Below are 21,689 nucleotides of genomic sequence, written 5' to 3'. Positions count from 1 at the left end.
CGGAGCCTCGGGGTTGGGTCCTGGTGTGGGGCCGGGGTCCTGGTCCTTGGGGTCGGGGTCAGGGATTTGGGGGTTGAACCCGTGTGCTTGGGCCAGGGCGCTGGGGAGCTGGGGTTTGGGGTCTGAGGGGTTTTGGGGCTGGGGCCTGCTTTGGGGCCGTGGCTGTGGCTGTGGGGGGGGCAGGGGCTGTTTCCCCACGTGGCATTTTCCCCTTTTTCTGCCATTTTCCTTCTTTTTCTGCAATCTCTCCCCCCCCTCCTCCCAGCACCTGCCCGCCTCCTCCCCGGGACTCCCGGCCGTCCCCATCCCACATCCCAAGGCATTTCAAGGCCGTCACTCCTCCCCGGCCCCATTTTGGGGCCTTTTTGCTGCCTTCCGCAGCTCCCCCGCGTGCCCTCGGGCCGTCCCTGATGACTCACGGCTGGTGGCACGGCTCCAGGGTGGCCGATTTGCCCGATTCCTCCTCTTTTTGGCGCAGCTTTTTCCACCGCCGAGCCGCTCCGCGCTGCGCCCCACGGCCCCTCTCCAACCACGGGAGCTTTTTTTTTGGGGGGGGCAGGCACCGTTTTCTCCCCAAATCGGGTGGCTGGAGGTGAAAGACCCCAGCCCCCGGCACCAGTATCGGGGGGGGTGCCCACCCCTGGATGATTTTGGGGGGGGTGCCCCCAGCCCCAAACCCCTCACACCACACACCGACGGGACAGAGGATGAATGCGCGGAAAAGATTTAATAAAAAACCCACAGAATAAAAGATTTAATAAGAAAAGATTTAATAAGAAACTCACAGAATAGGACAAAGACACCGACAGGCCCCGTTTCCCACCCACCCAGCCCCTTTACACCCTTTTCTCCCCCCCTCCCCAAATTCCTCTCCCTCTCCCCCCCCCCCCCAACTCCCCACCTCTGCCTCCTTTTGGGGTCCTCTCCGTGCCCCTGCACCTCTTCGGCCGCCCCCTCCTCCCTTTTTTCTCCCCCCCCCCTGCACGCAGCCCTTGAGCAGCCACCCCGAGCCCCCCTCTAGCACCCACCCCCTACCCCAATTCCCCCCCCGCTGCCCCCCAGCCTCCCCCCTGCCCACCTTTGCCCGTAGGTGCCCCCGTCCTGGCGCAGCCTCGCCAACCAGGGCAGGAAGGGCTCCGAGGGGCCCGGCGCCCCCTCGCCCTCGCAGGGGCTGAGCCGCAGCTCCAGGGGGAAATTGGGGATGATCTGGTGGGGGCCCAGAGCCTCCCCCACGACGTGCAGGGAGCGCACGGCCGCCAGGATCAGCGGCAGCCTCCTCGCCCAGCTCTTGCCCGCGCCCTGCGCCAGGCGCTGCAGGCTGCCCACGACGGGCGCCAGGGATTTTTGGGGGGGCTGCAGGGCGGCCGTAGCCCCCAGGCTCCGCTGCAGGGCTTCCCGCAGGAAGGCTGAGCCCTGCTGGCAGCCGACGGCGCTGGGGGTGCCGTAGGGTTCCCAAATTTGCTCGCCGAGGATCCGGGCAGCCTCCTCCGCCGAGGCTTGGCGCATGGGGAAGGCGAGCGGCCAGCGCGAGGCTTCGTCCACCGCCACCAGCAAGCAGCGCAGCCCCTCCTCGTTGGGGGGCAGCCCCTGGATGAAGCCGAGCTGCAGGCGGGCCCACGGCCCTGCGGGGCGTTGGGGAGGCGAGATCCCTGCCTCCCCCTCGTCCCCGGCACAGCGGGGGCAGCTCCGCACCCAGCGGCTCACCTCCTCGCCGTCCCCTTCCCAGCTAGCCAGCCGCCGCACCCCGGCCAGGGTCTCCCGCACCCCCTTGTGCCCCCGATGGCACCGGGCAATTATTTCCTGCTTCTCGTCCTTCGAGGGCTCCCAGTTCTGCCGGTGCTTCGTGCTTTTGACCCCCTCGGGGATCCTCCCAGCCCTTTTGGCCACTTTCTGGCTCCACTCCGCCTCCTCTCCGTCCCCGGCGTGCCTCAGGTGCAGCACCCCCGGGTTGGCGCGCGCCCAGCGCAGGACGTGGAGCCACAGCTCCTCCTCGCCGCTCGCCCCCGGCCCCCTGCCCGGCTCCTCAGCCTCCCCTCGCAGCCTTTTCACCAGCGCCTCGGAGCTGGCGTACACGTAGAGGGGCAGGGAGCTGCAGTGGCGCCGCAGCAGCTCCCAAATCGCCTCCAGCTCCGCGCCGGGCGCCGAAATCCCCTTCGCCAGCCCCAGCAGCCAGCGTTCGGCCAGGTTGGCTGCTGCAAAACCCAAGGAGGGCGGCCCTCCCGGGCCCTGCACCCTGCCTGCCGTGAACCAGACGTTGCCCGGGGGCGTGCGGGGTGGCAGCAGCACCAGGGCGGGCGCGGGGGGCACGGGTGAGCCATAAAGGGGGTGCCCCCCGTTGGGCTGCGCGATCCCTTCCCCCCTGTTGACCAGCAGCAAGGTCCAGTCCTCCGGGGCCGGGCTGGGCCAGCAGAAACTCCTGGTTTCGCCCCGAAGGAGGTACTTCCAAGGGGAATGGGGCATTTGGATCACCACAGGGGCCGGCCCGATGAACTCCTCGAAAGCCTTCAGCGCCCAGAGCGCCGCCAGGCACCCCTTCTCCCCGGGGGAATAGGGCACCTCGTGGGCCTTCAGGAGCCAGGAGCTGAAGCTGACGGGCACCAGCATCCCCCTCTCGTCCTCCTGCAGCAAGGCGGCCCCCGCAGCCCCCTGGCTGACCCTCAGCCTGATGACGAAGGGCTCGGATGTCTCCGGGAAGCGCAGGGCAGGGGCGGCGAGGAGGGCGCGCTGCAGGCGGCTCAGCGCCCGCCGCTGCTCCGGACCCCACAACCACTCCTCCTCCTTCCTCGTCAGCCTCTGCAGCGGCTCCACCAGCTCCTTGAAGCCCTCCACGTGCTCCTGCAGGGAGCTCAGCCACCCCAGCAGCTGCCGGAGCTGGCGCAGGTCTCGGGGACACGACAGGGCCCTGACCAGCTCCAAATTGCTCTCCGTGATCTCGCGCCCCCGGGCCGTCAGCGTCATGCCCAGGTAATCCACCGCGGGCTGCACCAGCTGAGCCTTGTGCAGCTTGGCTTTGAAGCCCGTGCTCTGGATCAGCCTCAGGACCCTCTTGGTGCGGGCTTCTGCCTCTTTTTGGGTCCTGCCGGCGATGATAATGTCGTCGGTGTAGGAGGAAACCCAGCCCTGGTCCGCCGGGGGCAGGCGGGAGAGCATTTGGGCCACCCGGCGGTGCACGATGCTGGTGGTGCCGCGGAAACGAGGGGGAAGCCGGGCGAAGAGGTACTGCCGGCCCCGGAAAGTGAAGGCAAAGAGAGGCCTGCAGGAAGGCGCCAAGGGGATGGCGAAGGAGCAGCGAGCCAGGTCGACCACCGAGAAGAACCTGCTGCGAGGGCTCAGCGCCGTCACCGCCCGGGTTTTGGATAGGGACTCGGTGGCCACGCCGGTGGCGACCTTGTTGAGGGCGTCGCAGTTGAGCGTCAGCCTCCAAATCTCCTCGGGGCCTCCCCTGTCCAGCCAGAGGGGGCTGTTGGAGGAGGACGTGCCCCTCAGCACCACGCCGGCGTCCAGCATCTCCTGCAGGATGGAGGCCACCACCTCCTCCGCGTGCCTGGAGAAGGGCTTCTGGGTTTGGAAGGGCACCGGCCCCGTGGTCCTCACCTCCACCTCCCCGTCCACCAGCCCGCAGTCCAGCTCGGATCTCGCCCACAGGGCTGGGAATTCCTCCCTCCACCTCTCTTTGCTCCCGTCCAGCAGCTCCATGGTCTCCAAAATCCGCATGATGAGGTTGGGGGCCGGGATGCGCCGCCGGGGAGGGGGGTTCTCCTTCCTCTCGGCCGGGCGTGGGGGGGGGATTCGGGGAGGGGGCTGCTTCCAAGGGAAAGGTTTAGCTCCGAAAAATACAGCCCGGGGGAGGGCAGCAGAAGGGTTAAAAGCTGGCTCGGAGCCCCCGGGAGGAGGAGGAAGGTGGCTTTTTGGGAGGAAGGTGGCGTTTTGTCCTCCTCCCCCAGGCTGGAAGATAGCAGCCGGGTCACGGCGTCCCCTCCTCTTCCTGGCACCAAGCTGCTGCCGGGGCTGTGGAGGGGGGGGGGGGGGAAGCAGAGCATTAAGGGGGGGGCCCAGGGGTGCTGCACCCCAAACGGGACCCCCCCAGGAGCTCACAGGGGGGCTGCGAGGAGGTGGGAGCCCGGTGGTGCCTGCGGGGGGCTGGCAGAGCGCAGCTGCGCACCCAAAGGTGCTGCTGGTGGCTTGGGTGGGTGGGGGGGGGGGGCAAAGGGGGTGTAGGGGGGTGCCAAAGGGGTTTAGGGGGTGCCAAAGGGGGCTTAGGGGGTGCCAAAAGGACTTAGGGGGGTGCCTAAGGGGATCACCAATGTGCAAAGGGGACTTTTGGGGGTGCCAAAGGGGACTTCTGGGGTGCTCCAAGGGGGCTTGGGGGTGCCAAAGGGACTTAGGGGGGTGCCAAAGGGGTTTAGGGGGGTGCCAAGGGGGCTTGGGGGGAGCAAAGGGGGCTTAGGGGGGTGCCAAGGGGGATTTAGGGGTGTGCAAAAGGGGTTTAGGGGGGTGCCAAGGGGGCTTCGGGGGAGCAAAGGGGGCTTAGGGGGGTGCCAAGGGGGTGCACCGATGTGCCAAAGGGGACTTTTGAGGGTGCTAAAGGGACTTTTGGGGGTGCCAAAGGGGCTTAGGGGGGTGCCAAGGGGGCTCGCCGATGTGCAAAAGGAAACTTTTGGGGGTGCCAAAGGGGACTTAGGGGTGCTCCAAGGGGGCTCGCCGCTGTGCAAAGGGGACTTTTGGGGTGCCCAACAGGACTTAGGGGGTGCCAAAGGCGACTTTTGGGGGTGCCAAGGGGACTTTTGGGGTGCTCCAAGGGGGCTTGGGGCGTGTTGAAGGGGTGCCAAGGGAGCGCACCGCTGTGCAAAGGGGACTTTTGGGGGTGCCAAAGGGACTTAGGGGGGTGCCAAAGGGGATTTTTGGGGGTGCCAAAGGGGATTTTTGGGGGTGCCAAAGGGGATTTTTGGGGGTGCCAAGGGGGGCTCACCGCTGTGCCGAGGGGGCCTCACCGCTGGGTCCCGCCGATTTCCTCCCCACTTCCCCTGCCGGGCGCTGCGAGCATCGCCCTGGTTGCGTCTGTTCCGGGAGCTGGGGGGGGGGCTTACAGCGAGGGGAGGGGGCTTACAGCGAGGGGGGGGGCGCCCCGAGCTCCAGTTTCTGTCCCCGAGCCCCCCCCCAGCCCCATTTTCCCCTCGTCCCGAGCTGGGCTCCGGGGGCTCCTTGGCGCTGCGCCCCCCCCCTTGTGCACCCGCCCCCCCCGCCCCGGTCCCTTTTGGCACCCAGAGGGGACCCCCAGGAGCAGTGGGGGGGGGGTCTCCAAGGCCTGGGGGGGGAGGGGGGGGTCCTCGTTTCCCCCCCCCCATAACGCCCACCCCTTGGGGACCCCCCCCGGGCATCACAGGGGATGCTCTGCGGGACCCCCCCCTGCTCCCAGCCCCAAATCAGCATCACACTTAATGGGGGGGGGGGCTTTTTTTTTGGGGGGGGGCGTATCCCAAGCCGGGGGGGGTCCTTTTTTTGGGTGGGCGCATGCCCTTACGGTGTCCTGGAGGAGGAGGGGGGGGCTGCGTGGGGTCGTGCCTCAGTTTCCCCGTGTGTCTTGGGGGGGGGGCAGGGTGCTGGGGGGGGTCACCCCCTTGCCAGACGAAGGATTTGGGGGGGTTTGGGGGGGTTTTGGGGGGTCCCCAGGGCTGGGGGGGGCGCTGGGTGCGCGGCGCTGCGCCCATCCCCGCAGCACCGGGGCGCAGCGCACCAAGGTTGGGGAGGGAAAGGGGGGTCCGGGGGGGTCCGGGGGGGTCCGGGGGGGGTCGGGGGGGGCCGGGCAGGGCCAGGCGGTTCCAGAAAGCTCCGGGGCCGGGAGCGGGGCGGACCCGCAGCGCCTCGGGAGGATAAAAGGGGGCGGATTTTGGGGGCGGGCGGCCGAGCTCGCCGGGGACGCACGGCACGGAGCGCAGGTCCCTTCCCTTCCCTTCCCTTCCCTTCCCTTCCCTTCCCTTCCCTTCCCTTCCCTTCCCTTCCCTTCCCTTCCCTTCCCTTCCCTTCCCTTCCCTTCCCTTCCCTTCCCTTCCCTTCCCTTCCCTTCCCTTCCCTTCCCTTCCCTTCCCTTCCCTTCCCTTCCCTTCCCTTCCCTTCCCTTCCCTTCCCTTCCCTTCCCTTCCCTTCCCTTCCCTTCCCTTCCCTTCCCTTCCCTTCCCTTCCCTTCCCTTCCCCATCCCATTATTTTGGGGGGGGGCAGCAGTTATTTGGTTATTTGGGGTCAGCAATAGGGACTTTTTTTTGGGGAGGCAGAGCCCCCTTGCAGCCAAGCTCTTGCCCAATTTTTTTATATTTTTTTTTTTTTTGGGGGGGGGGGCTCAGGAGCCACTCTGCAGCTGGGCTATTGCACAACCCCTTCTATTTTACTGTATTTTATTTTACTTTATTTTATTTTACTTTATTTACTTTATTGTACTTTATTTTACTTTATTTTTATTTCTTTTATTTTACTTTCCTTTACTTTTTTTCCTTTTTTTCCTTTATTTTACCTTTTTCCCTTTATTTTACTTTATTTTACTTATTTCCCCTTTTTTCCCCTTTATTTTACTTATTTCCCTTTATTTTCCCTTTTTTCCCCTTTATTTTCCCTTTATTTTCCCTTTATTTTCCCTTTTTTCCCCTTTATTTTCCCTTTTTTTCCCTTTATTTTACTTTTTTCCCTTTATTTTCCCTTTTTTCCCTTTTTTTCCTTTTTTTCCCTTTATTTTCCTTTATTTCCATTTATTTTACTTTTTTTTTCCCCCTTTATTCCCCTTTATTCCCCTTTCCTTCATTCTTTTATTTGGGGGGGGGTCTCCCACCCCCCTACCCCACACCATAGGGGTCAGCCCCCAGCCCCCCCCCCCCCTTAACCCCCACCCCCTGGGGGATCCCCCCCCTCCTCGGGGAGCTCTGCTCTTTATGGGGCCGGGGGGGGGGCCGTGGGAACGGGGTGCCCCCCCCGTGGGAAGGCAGCCGCAGCTCCCCTGGCCCCGTGCCCGTGGCCGGGTGCCCGCTGCTGACTCACAGCCCCGTGCCCGGTTTTTTTTTGGGGGGGGGCAGCATCCTTCTGCCAACCCCCCCCCAACCAAACAACCCCCCCAAAACCAAATAACCCCCCCCCAAACCCAATAACCCCCCCAAAACCAAATAACCCCCCCCAAAACCAAATACCCCCCCAAAACCCAATAACCCCCCCAAAACCCAATAACCCCCCCAAAACCAAATACCCCCCCAAAAACCCAAATAACCCCCCCCAAACCCCAATAACCCCCCCCCAAAACCCAATAACCCCCCCAAAACCAAACAACCCCCCCCAAACCAAACAACCCCCCCCAAACCCAATAACCCCCCCCAAAACCAAATAACCCCCCCCAAACCCAAATAACCCCCCCCAAACCCAATAACCCCCCCCCAAAACCCAATAACCCCCCCAAAAAAAACCAATAACCCCCCCCAAAACCCAATAACCCCCCCCAAAACCAAATAACCCCCCCCAAAACCCAATAACTCCCCCCCAAAACCAAACAACCCCCCCAAAAACCCAATAACCCCCCCCAAAAACCCAATAACCCCCCCCAAAACCCAATAACCCCCCCATTTTTGGCAGGACCATGGCACCCCCGCTGCTGCTGCTCGGCCTCCTGCTCGCCTGCGGGGGGGGGGCCCAAGCCCTCGTCCCCCCCAGCGAGCTCAAGCGTAAGCTGGGGGGGGGTCTAAGGGGAGGGGGGGGCACGGGTTGGGGTTGATTTTTTTTTGGGGGGGGGTCTGCTGTGGGTTGTGGGGATGGGGGGGGGCTCAGTGCCTGGGGGGGGGGCTGGATGGGGCTGAGCATCATCCTGGGGGGGTCGGGATGGGGGTCAGAGTTTTGGGGGGGGGTCAGGATGGGGTTCAGCATCATCTTGGGGGGGTCGGGATGGGGCTCAGAGTTTTGGGGGGGGTCAGGATAGGGCTCAGCATCATCCTGGGGGGGTCGGGATGGGGCTCAGCATCGTCCTGGGGGGGCTGGATGGGGGTCAGAGTTTTGGGGGGGGGTCAAATTGGGGCTGAGCATCCTCCTGGGGGGGTGGGATGGGGCACAGAGTTTTGGGGGGGGGTCAGGATGGGGCTCAGCATCCTCCTGGGGGGGGGGCTTTGGATGGGGCTCAGCATCCTGGGGGGGCGCTCAGCACCCCGAGGACCAGCAGTGGCATCCAGACGGGGTCACCAGGCTCCTGTCGGGGGGCGGGGGGGCACACAGGAAGGTGGGGGGGGGGGCTGCCCAAATCCCCCCCCCACGAAGACCCCGAGCCCAGGCGAGATTTTGGGGCCACTCCTCTCCATTTGGGCAAGCGAAGAGGCCAAATTCCCGCACACCCTGGGAGGGGGCTCTTTTATTTTATTTATTATTTTTTTTTTTTAATTTTTTTGGGGGGGAGGGGGTCGCAGCCATCCTCAGGGGCGTCCCCCGTCCCCCCCCCCTCAATTTACTCCCCCCCCCAGAGCTGTCGGCGGCCGGCAGCAGGTACGTGGAGGCGGAGGTGGAGAACGCCGTCGGCGGCGTGGAGCGCATGAAGGCGCTGCTGGAGCGCAGCAGCGAGGAGCACCGAGCCCTGCTGCACAGCCTGCAGGAGACCAAGCGGAGGAAGGAGGTGGGCGAGGAGGATGAGGAGGGTGAGGATGAGGAGGATGAAGGCTCGGGGGGGGGGTGAACCGGTGCTGGGTGCCTTGCAGGAGGCGGTGCAGCTGGCGCAGGAGAAGGAGAAGGAGCTGGCGGCGAGGCAGGGGGTGTGCAACGAGACGATGCTGGCGCTCTGGGAGCAGTGCAAGCCCTGCCTCAAGCACACCTGCATGCGTTTCTACTCCCGGACCTGCCACAGCGGCTCGGGGCTGGTGGGGAGGCAGGTGAGAAGCACAGGGAGCATTTTAAGGTCGTAACAGGGGTCCTGGTTTGATTCTGAGACCCCCCAAAACCCGGCAGCTGGAGGAGTTCCTCAACCGCTCCTCGCCCTTCTCCGTCTGGGTGAACGGCGAGCGCGTGGACGCGCTGCTGGAGCGGGGCGAGCGGCAGGAGAGGAGGCTGGAGGAGCTGGAGGAAGGCTTCGGGCTGCTGGAGGACGGCGTGGACGACCTCTTCCAGGACAGCACGAGGGTCTACAGCCGCCGGGCCCCCTTTTTCGCGCCCCCTTTCGGGGGTTTCCGCGAGGCTTTCCTGCCTCCCCCCGCCGTGCGGCGCGTCCGCTCGCCGGCGAGGGAGCTGAGCCCCTTCGGGCGGCACCACCCGGCCCGGGGTTTCCACCACCTCTTCCAGCCCCTCCTGGAGCTGACGCAGCGTCTGCTGGACGGCGGGGCCGGCTCCTGGGAGCACCCCCTGGCAGGATTCGGTCCAGGTAGGAGCTCGGCACCGTCGGGCACGACCCTTCCCGACACGGCTTGGGGTTGGGGATGAGCTCAACCCCGCTACGAGACACCGGAGAATCCCCGCGGGAGGCTGGGAGCTTTTGGCAGACCTAGACTGTTTTTTTTTTTAATTATTTTTATTTTTTTGGGGTGTTTTTTTCCCCGTAGGGGCTGCCAGGGGAAGGGCAGGTGTTGGTTTTGGGCGCGTTCCCCCTCCTTAGGGGCTGCGCCGTCGCCTCCGGCTCCGGCTCCTCCGTGTAGGGCGGGTGGGAACGGGGCTGTGTCGAAACCCGGGCTGGCACGGAGCGCTCGGGGCTACAAAACGCCTCGTTTCGGGGCCAGGAAATGTTTTGCTGTGAAGTCAAAACTTCCGTGGAAAAAAAGAAAACACTCGAGTGTTGCACAAGCACCCCGCGGCGCCAACCGGGGCGCGCCCACCCCAAGCCGAGCCCGGGGAGCGTCCCCATCCCCGCTCCCGACCCCATAACTCTGCCCTGGGGGCTCCCCTGGATGTGGTGGCGTTTTGGGGTCCCTGAGGGTGCCCCCGGCTCCCCGCAGAGCCCCGTAACTTCAGCAACGAGCGCATGGTGTGCCGCGAGATCCGCCGCAACTCGGCCGGCTGCCTGCGGCTGCGCAACGAGTGCGAGAAGTGCCGCGAGATCCTGGCCGTGGGTGAGTTTGGAGAGGGCGTGGGGGCACCTATTTTTAAAAAATTTTTTTTTTGGGGGGGAGAAAACCCTCTTTTCGGGGTGCTGAGGGTGCCGTGCGCCCCGCAGACTGCTCGCAGGGGGACCCGGCGGCGGGGGAGCTGCGGGAGGAGTTCGAGGACGCCCTGCGCCTGGCCGAGCGCTTCGGGCGCCGCTACGAGCAGCTGCTGGGCGCCTTCCAGGCCGAGCTGCTCAACGCCAGCAGCCTCCTGCAGCAGCTGGAGCAGCAGCTGGGCTGGGTGTCCCGCCTCGCCAACCTCAGCCGGGGCTCCGACGGCTTCCTGCAGGTCACCACGGTGCGTCCCCATGTCCCCAAGGGTCCCCCCGGGTCCCCAGGGGCCTCCCCAATCCCCCAGGGTCCGCCCTTGCCCTTTCCAGCCCCGAGGGTCCCATGTCTCCAAGGATCCGCCCCATCCCCAAGAGTCCCCCCTTGCCCTCTCCATCCCTGAGGGTCCCCCCATGTCCCTGAGGGTCCCCCCATGTCCCTGAGGGTCCCCCCTTGCCCTTTTCATCCCCAAGGGTCACCCCCATCCCCAAGGGTCCCCCCTTATCCCCAAGGGTCCCCCCTGGTCCCTGAGGTCCCCCCCAATCCCCCAGGGTCCCCCCTTGCCCTTTTTCATCCCCAAAGGTCCCCCCTTCCCATCCCCGAGGGTCCCCCTCGCCCTTTCCATCCCCGAGGATCCCCCCATGTCCCCCCGTCCTTTCCATCTCCAAGGGCCTCCCCGTCCCCGAGGGTCCCCCCATGTCCCCAAGGGTCCCCCCCAACTCCCAAAGGTCCCCCCATGTCCCCGAGGGTCCCCCCTTCTCCTCTCCAACCCCGAAGGTCTCCCCATGTCCCCAAGAGTCCCCCCTCGCCCTTTCCATCCCTGAGGATCCCCCCCCGATCCCTGAGGATCCCCCCTTCCCCTTTCCATCCCCAAGGGTCACCCCCCATCCCCCAGTGTCCCCCTTTGCCCTTTCCATTCCCAAGGGTCCCCCCATGTCCCCGAGGGCCCTCCCCAATCCCCAAGGGTCCCCCCTTGCCCTTTCTATCCCCAAAGATCCCCCCATGTCCCCAAGGGTCCCCCTTGGGGTTTTAGGGTCTCAACTCCCCCTCCGTGTCCCGTGTCCCCCCCCCCCCAAGGTGTTATCCAAAGTCCCCGACCCCTCGGACCCCTCGGCGCCCCCCGCCACGCAGGTGACAGTGCAGCTCTTCGACGGGGAGCCCCTGTCCCTGCGGGTGCCCGGGGACATCCCCTGGGACGACCCCCGCTTCATGCAGAGCGTGGCCGAGCAGGCGCTGCGGCACTACAAGCAGAACGCCGTGTGAGTGATGCCCCGGGGGGGGAGATCCTAAAAGCCCCAAATCCCCCGTTCGGGGTGGTTCCGGAGGCAGGAGTATGGTGGGGGGGAGCCTAAAGGCAGAAATGGCACATTTGGGGTGATCCTAAAGCTGGAAGCCCCACATTTAGGGCAATCCTAAAGCTGGGATCCCACCATGGGGACTGATCCTAAAGCCCAAAACCACATTGGGGGCGATCCTAAAGGCCAAAACCCCATATTTGGGGCCATCCTAAAGCACAAACCCCACATTTGGGGCCAGCCTAAAGCCAGAAACCAAGTCTGGGGTGATCCTAAAGCCAGAAATCACACATTTAGGATCGCCCCACAGCAGGAACCACCACATTTGGGGCAATCCTAAAGCTGGGAACCCACCATGGGGGCAATCCTAAAGCCCAAAACCACATTGGGGATGATCCTAAAGCACAAACCCCACATTTGGGGCCATCCTAAAGCCAGAAGCCAAGTCCGGGGTGATCCTAAAGCCAGAAATCCCACATTTTGGATCACCCCAAAGCAGGAACCACCACGTTTGGGGCAATCCTAAAGCCGGGAACCCACGATGGGGGCGATCCTAAAGCCCAAAACCACATTGGGGGCGATCCTAAAGGCCAAAATCCCACATTTGGGGTGATTCTAAAGCCGGGACCTCCCCATTGGGGGCCATCCTAAAGCCAGAAACCAAGCTGGGGCGATCCTAAAGCAGGAATCCCCATGTCGGGGGCAATCCTAAAGCCAGGAACCCCCCCACGGGGGACGATCCTAAAGCTCAAAACCCCACATTTGGGGCCATCCTAAAGCCAGAAGCCAAGTTTGGGGTGATCCTAAAGCCAGAAATCCTACATTTAGGATTGCCCCAAAGCAGGAATCCCCACATTTAGGGCAATCCTAATGCTGGGAAGCCCCCATTGGGAGTGATCCTAAAGCCCAAAACCAGATCAGGGGTGATCCTAAAGCCCAAAACCATGTTGGGGGTAATCCTAAAGCCAGAAATCCCACATTTAGGATCACCCCAAAGCAGGAACTCCCACGTTTGGGGCAATCCTAAAGCCAGGAACCCCCCATTGGGGGCCATCTAAAGCCAGAAAGCCCCCATTGGGGCCATCCTAAAGCCTAAAACCCCTCATTTGGGGCAATCCTGAAGCAGGAAACCCCACATTGGGGGTGATCCTAAAGCAGGAATCCCCACGATATGGGCGGTCCTAAAGCCAGAAACCCCACATTGGGGGCCATCCTAAACCTAGGAACCCCCTGTTAGGGGCCATCCTAAAGCCCCAAACCCCATATTCGGGATGATCCTAAAGCCCGAAACCACACTGGGGGCAACCCTAAAACCCAAATCCCCCCGTTGGGGGCCATCCTAAAGCCAGGAACCCCCTGTAGGGGACCACCCTGAAGCCCAAAACCAAGTCGGGGCGATCCTAAAGCCCCAAACCCTACATTTGGGGTGATCCTAAAGCCCCAAACCCCCCGTTTGGGGGCGATGCCGGGCTCACCCCCCCTCCTGTCCTTCCCCTACAGGGAGTAGCCACCCCATTACCGCAGCGGCCCCATAGGGGGGCTCGGCCCCTGCTGCCTCCCCCCACTGTCGGCACCGTTCCTACAGCTGGACCCCAAAAGGCCGGGACAGAAAACGAAGGTAGAGCCCCCCCCCGGGTCTTTTGGGGCCGTGCCCCCGCCTCAAATAAACCTCGCAAAAAGCAGCCGTGTGCGCCTGGATTGGGGGGAAATGGGGGAAAAATGGGGGAAAATGGGGGAAAAATTCAACCTGAGGGTGCTCGGGACCCCAAAAATAGGGTGTGTGGGGGGTGAAGGGCTGTGGGACCCCAAAAAGGACCCCAAGGCTCACAACGAGGACCCGAATCTGCTATGGGGGGGACACACAGCCCCCAGTGTCCTTCTGGGGAAAGGGGACCCTACAGGGGCCGTCCCCCACCCCATGCCGTCCCCTTTAGGGCCCCCCACCCCGTGCCATCCCCTTTAGGGCCCCCCAACCACCACTCAGCGATCCGGGGTCCCCCCCACTTTATTTGGCACAACCCCAAATAACAAGGAAAGGGGCGCAGAGCAGCGGGGCCAGCCCCGACCCCAAACCCGGGAGCTCCCCACGTATGCGCACCCCGTTCCCCATATCCCAAAGAAGAAGAGGAAGAGGAGGAGGAGGAGGAGGAGGAAGGCTGCCCTACACCACCTCGGGGAGGGCGAATTCAGCTCAGCATCCCCAAAAGGAGTCCGGATAGGGGATATAGGGCAGCGCAGGGATATAGGGCGGCGCGGGGATATAGGGTGGGGGCTCAACTCACCCCATTAACACCCCCCTGCTCCCCCTGCAGCAACCCCTGCCTCTCGGCCTCGCCGCCCCGCTGGGCGCAGGGCTCGAGAGCTCGATGCAACCCGTTATAGAGCCCCGTGCCGGCCAGCAGCACCCCAAACCCTACAAGCTGCAAGGCGTGGAAGCTCTCCCACCCCAAAAGCAGGCTGCAAACCCAAACGGCGGCGGTGCGCAGGCTGTCCAGCACCATGCGGGTGGTGGCGCTCAGCTCCTTGGTGACGCTGAGCCCGGCGAAGTTGAAGAAGGCGATGCTGGCCACGGTGGCTAATAGGGCCAGGGAGATAATAGGGCGGCGGCCCAGCTGGCAGAAGGCGTCGGGGGCGTCCTCCAGGACCCCCCGGGGGTTGGCGCTGAAGCCCCCCGCCGGGATGTAGTACATGGGGAGCAGCAGCAGGGCCAGCAGGACGAAGCCGAAAAAGCCTGGAGGGGGGGCGAGGAAGAGGATGAGGAAGGTAATGGTGTCAGGTGCGCCCCCAAAGGGGATGGATCCCCCCCCGCCAGCCGTTCGTGAGCTGGGGTTGGGGTCCAGCACCCCCTCTTTGTGGGCTGTTAGGTCCTGAGCGCCCCCCAAAATGCCTGTCCCCATATTGGGTTTGCACCCCATGCACCCTATTACGTCCTGAGCCCCCCCGAAAACACCCGTACCCATACTGGGTTTGCACCCCATGCACCCTATTACGCCCTGAAACCCCCCCAAAACACCCCTCCCCAGGCAGGGTTTGCACCCCACGCACCCTGAACCCTCCCAAAACAGCTCTCCCCATATTGGGTTTGCACCCCATGCACCCTGTTACATCCTAAACCCCCCCAAACAGCTCTCCCCATTATGGGTTTGGACCTTGTTACGCCCTGAACCCCCCCCAAAATGCCTCTCCCCAGCTTGGGTTTGCACCCCATGCAGCCTACTACATCCTGAAACCCCCCCAAAACTCCTGTCCCCATACTGGGTTTGCACCCCATGTACCCTGTTACATCCCAATCCCCCCCAAAACACCTGTCCCCATACAGGGTTTGCACCCCATGCACCCTATTACGTCCTGAAACCACCCCAAAACACCCCTCCCCATGCTGGATTTGCACCCCATGCACCCTGTTACACCCTGAACCCCCCCCAAACAGCTCTCCCCAAACTTGGTTTGCACCCCATGCACCCTGAACCCCCCCAAAACAGCTCCCCCCATATTGGGTTTGCACCCCATGCACCCTGTTACATCCCAAACCCCCCCCAAAACACCTCTCCCCATATCGGGTTCGCACCCCACGCACCCCATTACACCCTAAACCCCCCCAAAAACACCCCTCCCCAGCCCGGATTCGCACCCCACGCACCCCATCACCCCCTAAACCCCCCCAAACACCCCTCCCCATACCATTTCCCCCCTCCCCTGCTCAAAACCCCCCCCAAAACCCCCCCTAATTTTGCCCCGTGCCCCATCCGACCTTCGGTGCCCACGGCCTGCAGCGGGTGCACGTCGTGCTTGTAGACGAATTTCTCCTCCAGCACCATCTGGATGGCCACGATCACCTGCGCCATGACGATGAGGAGGTCACCTGCGGGGACAAAAAAATAAAAAGGGGGGGGTTCTGAGTCTTCAAATTGGGATGAAATCCCAAAATAATAGGATTTGTTAAAGGAATAGGGGCGAGCAAACAGCGCCGGGCGCGCCGGGGGTCTCCGCTCCACCAGGGCGCACAGCGGGTACATCCAGCAGCTCGTTTTCATGCTCCTGGACTAATTACGTATTAATTACTACTTTTTTTAAAAAATAATTATTATAATTAGCTTATGGGGTCCAGTCTCTCCTACTGGAGCACGCGCATCAGTCCCCGGTGGGGGTCTCCGGGGGTTTTTCACGCTGAACCTCTCCAAGTTTTTTTCTCCTTCCCCTTTGTACCAAGTTTTTATAGAATATTTCCTGCAGGTTTTGTCTCCCAGCCCTCCTTCAGCTTCTTTTTTTTATCCCTTTTTCTTAATTTCTTGGCCACCTGGCCAGATATCAGATATCCCATAACAGTCCCTAGTTGGGATCAGTCGTTCTGAAACCCCCAAACATCAAAGCCTTCATCCTAAACCCAAATTGCTTTCTTATTAAAACCTTCCTCACCAGCCCTTCCCGGGGACAGTCCCACCTAGAGCAGGGTTAAATTAATCTCCAAGAAGACAAAAAAAAATTAAAAAAAGGCTGTAACTGTTAGAAAAAGTCCGAATTTATGAAACGGGTCCATAAATTTGAGGAGGATTTCCTGAAAACTTGAAAAATGGAGCAGGATGAGGGGGAGACTGGGACGCGCCGCACCTGTGGTTCACGAATTCAATTTTTCGATTCAAATCTTTCAAATTCAATTGAAATCTCCTTTAAATTAAATAATTACCCGTGATCACCTCGCTGAGCTCGCGCTGCTGCCCGGGGCCGCCTCGCAGGTCGGCCAACCCCACAATCAGCAGCCCCAGGAGGGTGGCCCCGATCCCCAGCCACTGGCTCAGCTCCAGCCGGCGACCCAAAAAAGCCACGGAGAGGAGCCCGGTGAAGACGATGACGGAACCCCGAAGCATCTGGAAGCTGGAGGCGCTCGTCATATTTAAGGCTAGATGGGGAAAAACCCAAAAAAAATGACCCCAAAATCATTTTCAGCCCCGCGGCGACGCCGCCACCCTTTCGGTTCGGGTTCCTCAAACCCCATTGAGGATTTGGGGTTCCCCGAAGCTCGGTGCTGATTCAGGGGGTTCCCCCAAAACCTCCCCGCTGCTTTAGGAGGTTGTGGGGTCCCCGAAAAGCCCTCCCCCAGCACTCACCCACGTACATGATGCTGGTCCCGGTCATGTCGCAGAGCGCCGGGGGCAGGAAGAGCAGCGGGTTGAAGGGCTGCGGGGGGGCCAGGCGGGGCTCCGACCTCCTCCTGTCCCTCCACAGCAGCAGGTAGAAGACCCCCAGGCAGGAAAATTCCCCCAAAAACATGCCCACCGCCTGCGGGAGAGGTGGGTGAGGGGCCACGGAGCCTTTTAGGGTCTCCCCGCCACCCCAAATCCCGCTCTCACCTGCAGGAAGGGGTGCTGGAAGCGGTGCTCCTCCGTCCCGCCGCAGCCCCCGGCGCTGAAGTTGTCGGCCCATCTGTGGGGTGGGAGAGAGCCACGGGGTTAGGGGAGGTGGGGCAGACCCTAAAAGGCACCCAGAGCTGTCCTCGTGTCCCCCCGTCCTCATCCTACACTTCTTTAGGGACGAGTTGTACGGCAGGAGGACGACGCCACCCCCAGGGGATGGCTTCGGGGATAAGGGACAGCTTTGGGGACAAGAGACAGCTTTAGGGTCAGGGCTCCCCGTGCTCCCCCAGGCTCGGATAGGATCCGTGGCCACCCCGAGCTGCTGCTGGCCCCGTTCCCGGCCCTGAGTGACAGGCAGGGAAAGGGGACACCGATTTCCACACACACACACACGCCGCCGCGACGCGCTGGCCCCGTGCCCAACAGGACACCCCAAAAGCACCCCCGGGTGGCCCAGCCCCGTGCTATGGGGTTTCTGGAGGAGGCTGGGCGCCCACGCGGTGTTTTGGGGTGGGGGCTACCAGCCCCCTGCTTTTGGGGTGTCCAAGCCATGGGGTAATGGTGGACGCACAGGAGCAGAGTCCCCGTAGGCGGTTTTGGGGAGCATCGCCCCATATGCAGGGAGAAGGGGACCCCAGAAACTTGGTGGCTGAGGGCTCCCAGCCCCACAGCTCCAGGACCCCCGGGACCCCAGCTCCAGCCCCACGGCCCCAAATCCTGCCCCACAACCCCCAGCTCCAGCCCCATGTCCCCCAGCTCCAGCCCCACAGTCCCAGGACCCCCGGGACCCCAGTACCAGCCCCATAACCCCCAGCTCCAGCCCCATAGTCCCAAATCCTGCCCCACAGCCCCTAGCTCCAGCCCTATGGCCCCATGACCCCCAGTTCCTGCCCCACAGGCCAGGATCCTGCCCCACAGCCCCAAGACCCCGACTCCAGCCCCATGGCCCCCAGCTCCTGCCCCACAGCCCCTGGCTCCTGCCCTATGGCCTCAAGACCCCAGATCCTGCCCCAGGACCCCCAGCCCCATGGCCTCACGACCCCAGCTTCTGCCCCATGGCCCCAGGACCCCTGGCCCCTGCCCCAGGACCCCCAGCTCTGACCCAAGGACCCCCAGCCCCTGCCCCACAATCCCTGGCTCCTGCCCTAAGGCCCCACAACCCCCAGCCCCATGACCCCACCACCCCAGGACCCTGGCTCCAGCCCCACGACCCCAGGACCCCCAACCCCAGCCCCCCAGCCCTGGCTCGTGCCCTAAGGCCCCCCAACCCCCAGCTCCTACCCCATGACCCCAAGACCCCAGCTCCAGCCTCAGGACCCCCAGGCCCTGCCCCACAACCCCAGGACCCCCAGCTCTGACCCCAGGACCCTGGCTCCTGCCCCACAACCCCGGCTTCTGCCCTAAGGCCCCACGACCCCAGGACCCTACCCCACAGCCCCAGCTTCAGCCTCAGGACCCCAACCCCTGCCCCACGACCCCAGCTCCAGTCCCACAGCCCCAGGAGCCCCCAGCTCCAGCCCCACGACCCCAGGACCCCCATCTCTGACCCCAGGACCCCAGCTCCTGCCCCACGAACCCTGGCTCCTATCTCCTGCCCTATGGCCCCACAACCCCAGCTCCAGCCCCACAACCCCCAGCCACCGCCCTAGGCCCCCCAGCCCCTACCCCACGACCCCAGGACCCCCAACCCCGACCCCAGGACCCCCAACCCCTGCCCCACGACCCCAACCCCAGCCTCCCAGCCCCTTTATGCTGACACCGCAGCCCCACAGCCCCAAGCAGGGGCAAGGCCCAGGCCCTCCAGCAGGCCCCAGGCCTGCCCCAGCCCCCACCTCCCCCAGGACCCCAGGCCCAGCCCCCCCCCCGTGCCTCAGTTTCCCCAACAGCAACCCCCCAGCCCTATAGGGGGGCTCACGGGGGGTCAGCACCCGGTGCCCCCCACCCCGAGGAGGCTCAGCCCGACCCGGCCCGGTCCCCCCCGCACTCACTTGGCCGCCAGGGTGTTGATGGAGCCGGTGAGCAGCATGAGGGCGGCCAGGCCCAGCTGCCGCCGGGACCACGACATGGCCCCCTCCGTCCCCCGCGCCGCCGCCGCCCTCCCTGAGGCGACGCCAGGCCACGCCCCCTTCTTAACCCCGCCCCCGTGACCCCGCCCACCGCCGCGGCCCAATCGTAGTCACGCCCTCCCGCTGTGGCCACGCCCCTATTGGCCCCGCCCTCTCTCGATGGCCCCGCCCCATCTCACCGCCCCCTCGGGTTAAGCCTCGCCCACGCCCGCCGTGGCCACGCCCCCGGGTGTCCCCATGGTCCTAGAGCCGGGTCCCCGGGTCCCCTCCATGTCCCCCCCGTCCCCATATCCTAATGGCCCCATATCCTCCCCATATGCCCCCCATGTCCCTATATCCCCCCATCTCCCCATGTCCCCATATCCCTCTGACCCCATATCTCCCCCATATCCCTCCCATGTCCCCATAGCCCCCCATATTCCCCTGACCCCATTTCCCACCATACCCTTCCATGTTCCCATATCCCCCCATGTCCCCATATCCCCCCCATGTCCCTATATTCCCCCCCGTATCCCCATATCCCCCCCATGTTCCCATGTTCCCATATCCCCCCATATCCCTCCATATCCCCCGACCCCATATCCCCCCCATACGCCCCCATGTCCCCCCATGTCCCCCGACCCCATACACCCCCCATGTCCCCATATCCCCCTGACCCCATATCCCCCCTGACCCCATATCCCCCCCATGTCCCCATATCCCCCCATGTCCCCATAGCCCCCCATATCCCCCATATCCCCATACTCCTCCATGTCCCTATATCTCCCCATATCCCCCCATATCCCCCCATATCCCCCTGACCCCATATCCCCCCCGTATCCCCATATCTCCCCATATCCCCCCTATATCCCCATATCCCCCCATGTCCCCATGTTCCCATATCCCCCCATGTCCCCCCCATATCCCCATACCCCCCCATGTCCCCATACCCCCCCATATCCCCCCATGTCCCCATATCACCTACATGTCCCTATATCCCCCCCATATCCGCCCATATCCTCCCATATCCCCCCGTCCCCCTATCCCTCCCATATCCTCCCCATCTCCCCATACCCCCCCATATCCCCCTATATCCCTATATCCCCCCCATGTCCCCATAGCCCCCCATATCCTCCTGACCCCATACCCCCCCATGTCCCCATATCTCCCCCATATCCCCCCATATCCCCCACGTTCCCATATCCCCCCATGTCCCCATATTCCCCTGACCCCATATCTCCCCCCGACCCCATATCCCCCCCATACCCCCGCATATCCCCCCATGTCTCCCTGACCCCATATTCCCCCATGTCCCCATATCCCCCCCCTATCCTCGTGACTCCATATCTCCCCCTGACCCCATATCCCCCCCATGACCTCATATGCCCCCCATATCCCCCCATGTCCCCCCCATTTCCCCCCCATAACCCCATACCCCCCCATGTCCCCATAGCCCCTCATATCCCCCCCTGACCCCATATCCCCTCCATATCCCCCCCATATCCCCCTGATCCCATATCCCCCCCTGACCCCATATCCCCCCCATATCCCCCCAGTGCCACCAGATGTCGCCCTTGCTACATTTGGGGGCGGGCGGGGAGGCCCTGGGGGGGGGGCCTCACTGCTGGAGGCCTTTTGGGTTCGCCTCCCAGTTCATCCCAGTAGGGCCCAGTCACCCCTATGGGATCCCCTGGGGGGCACTGGGGGCCTCCGGCATCACCCCGAGGGGCAGGAGGGGAGGCCCAGGGAAAAGGGAGGCCAAAAAAAGGGAATGGAGGCCCAGGGAAGGGAGGCCAAAAAAGGGAATGGAGGCCAAAAAAGGGAATGGAGGCCAAAAAAAGGGAATGGAGGCCAAAAAAAGGGAATGGAGGCCCAGGGAAGGGAGGCCAAAAAAAAGGGAGGCCAAAAAAAAGGGAGGCCAAAAAAAGGGAGGCCAAAAAAAGGGAGGCCGAAGAAGAAGGGGTTTGGGAGGTCAGGGGAAAGGAGGCCGAGGGAAGGGAGGCCAAAAAAAGGGAGGCCGAAGGAAGGGAGGCTGAAGGAGAAGGGGTCAGGAGGCTGAAGGAAAGGAGGCCGAGGGAAGGGAGGCCAAGGGAGAAGGGGAAGGGAGGGCGAGGGAAGGGAGGCTGAGGAAGGAGGAATCGGGAGGCCAAGGGAAGGGAGGCCAAGGGAAGAGAGGCTGAAGGAGAAGGGGCTGGGAGGCTGAAGGAAAGGAGGCTGAGGGAAGAGAGGCCAAAGAAGGGGTTTGGGAGGCCAAGGGAAGGGAGGCCGAGGGAAGAGAGGCTGAGGAAGAAGGGGAAGGGAAGCTAAGGGAAAGGAGGTCGAGGGAAGGGAGGCCGAAGGAGACAGGGAAGGGAGGCCAAAGGAAGAGAGGCCAGTGGAGAAGGGGCTGGGAGGCTAAGGGAAGGGAGGCCAAAGAAGAAGGAGCCAGGAGGCTGGAGGAAAGGAGACCGAGGGAAGGGAGGCTGAGGGAGACAGGGAAGGGAGGCTGAGGGAAAGGAGGCTGAGGGAAGAGAGGCCAAAGAAGATGGGGTTTGGGAGGTCAAGGGAAAGGAGGCCAAGGGAAGAGAGGCCAAGGGAGAAGGGGCCAGGAGGCTGAAGGAAAGGAGGCCGAGGGAAGGGAGGCTGAAGGAAGTAAGGCTGAAGTAGAAGGGGTTGGGAGGTCAAGGGAAAGGAGGCCCAGGGAGAAGGGGGAGGGAGGCCGAGGGAAGGGAGGCCAAAGTAGAAGGGGTCAGGAGGCCAATGGAGAAGGAGCTGGGAGGCTGAACGAAGGGAGGCTGAGGGAGAAGGGGGAGGGAGGCCAAGGGAAGAGGGGCTGAGGGAAGGGAGGCCAAGGAAGAAGGGGTTGGGAGGCCAAGGGAAGGGAGTTTGAG

General features: G+C 63.5%; 3 protein-coding genes and 1 long non-coding RNA gene across 4 annotated transcripts; 1 reads left to right on the top strand and 3 right to left on the bottom strand.

The window, feature by feature from the left end:
- Window positions 1-333: 333 nt before the first annotated feature.
- Window positions 334-3,720, bottom strand: LOC311433264 (protein NYNRIN-like; the record flags this gene model as incomplete). The annotated part of the gene is made up of 2 exons (XM_084512187.1): window positions 1,079-3,720; window positions 334-538 (listed from the first exon to the last, which is right to left on the bottom strand). Exons 1-2 carry the CDS (start codon window positions 3,712-3,714, stop codon window positions 334-336), a joined length of 2,841 nt encoding a protein of 946 aa, XP_084368313.1. The 5' UTR covers window positions 3,715-3,720.
- A 2,159-nt stretch (window positions 3,721-5,879) lies between these two features.
- Window positions 5,880-13,105, top strand: CLU (clusterin). The gene is made up of 9 exons (XM_084513999.1): window positions 5,880-5,936; window positions 7,607-7,695; window positions 8,479-8,627; window positions 8,710-8,880; window positions 8,957-9,365; window positions 9,934-10,047; window positions 10,152-10,378; window positions 11,206-11,387; window positions 12,924-13,105. The coding sequence occupies exons 2-9, from the start codon at window positions 7,611-7,613 to the stop codon at window positions 12,928-12,930; spliced, it is 1,344 nt and encodes a 447-aa protein (XP_084370125.1). The 5' UTR covers window positions 5,880-5,936; window positions 7,607-7,610; the 3' UTR covers window positions 12,931-13,105.
- Window positions 11,399-12,982, bottom strand: LOC311434109. Its single transcript, XR_014691257.1, has 3 exons — window positions 12,870-12,982; window positions 12,676-12,838; window positions 11,399-12,515 (listed from the first exon to the last, which is right to left on the bottom strand). It is a non-coding gene; the product is annotated as an uncharacterized lncRNA (long non-coding RNA).
- A 305-nt stretch (window positions 13,106-13,410) lies between the features above and the next one.
- On the bottom strand, window positions 13,411-18,874 carry SLC35F6 (solute carrier family 35 member F6). The gene is made up of 6 exons (XM_084512652.1): window positions 18,763-18,874; window positions 16,772-16,844; window positions 16,529-16,700; window positions 16,108-16,320; window positions 15,175-15,285; window positions 13,411-14,154 (listed from the first exon to the last, which is right to left on the bottom strand). The coding sequence occupies exons 1-6, from the start codon at window positions 18,837-18,839 to the stop codon at window positions 13,697-13,699; spliced, it is 1,104 nt and encodes a 367-aa protein (XP_084368778.1). The 5' UTR covers window positions 18,840-18,874; the 3' UTR covers window positions 13,411-13,696.
- Between the last annotated feature and the right edge of the window lie 2,815 nt (window positions 18,875-21,689).

Source organism: Aythya ferina (genome assembly GCF_964211825.1).
Source record: "Aythya ferina genome assembly, chromosome: 3".
NCBI classification, from domain to species: Eukaryota; Metazoa; Chordata; class Aves; order Anseriformes; family Anatidae; genus Aythya; species Aythya ferina.
Note: the sequence above shows the minus strand (reverse complement) of the source record. Positions and strands in the feature narration are given on the sequence as shown.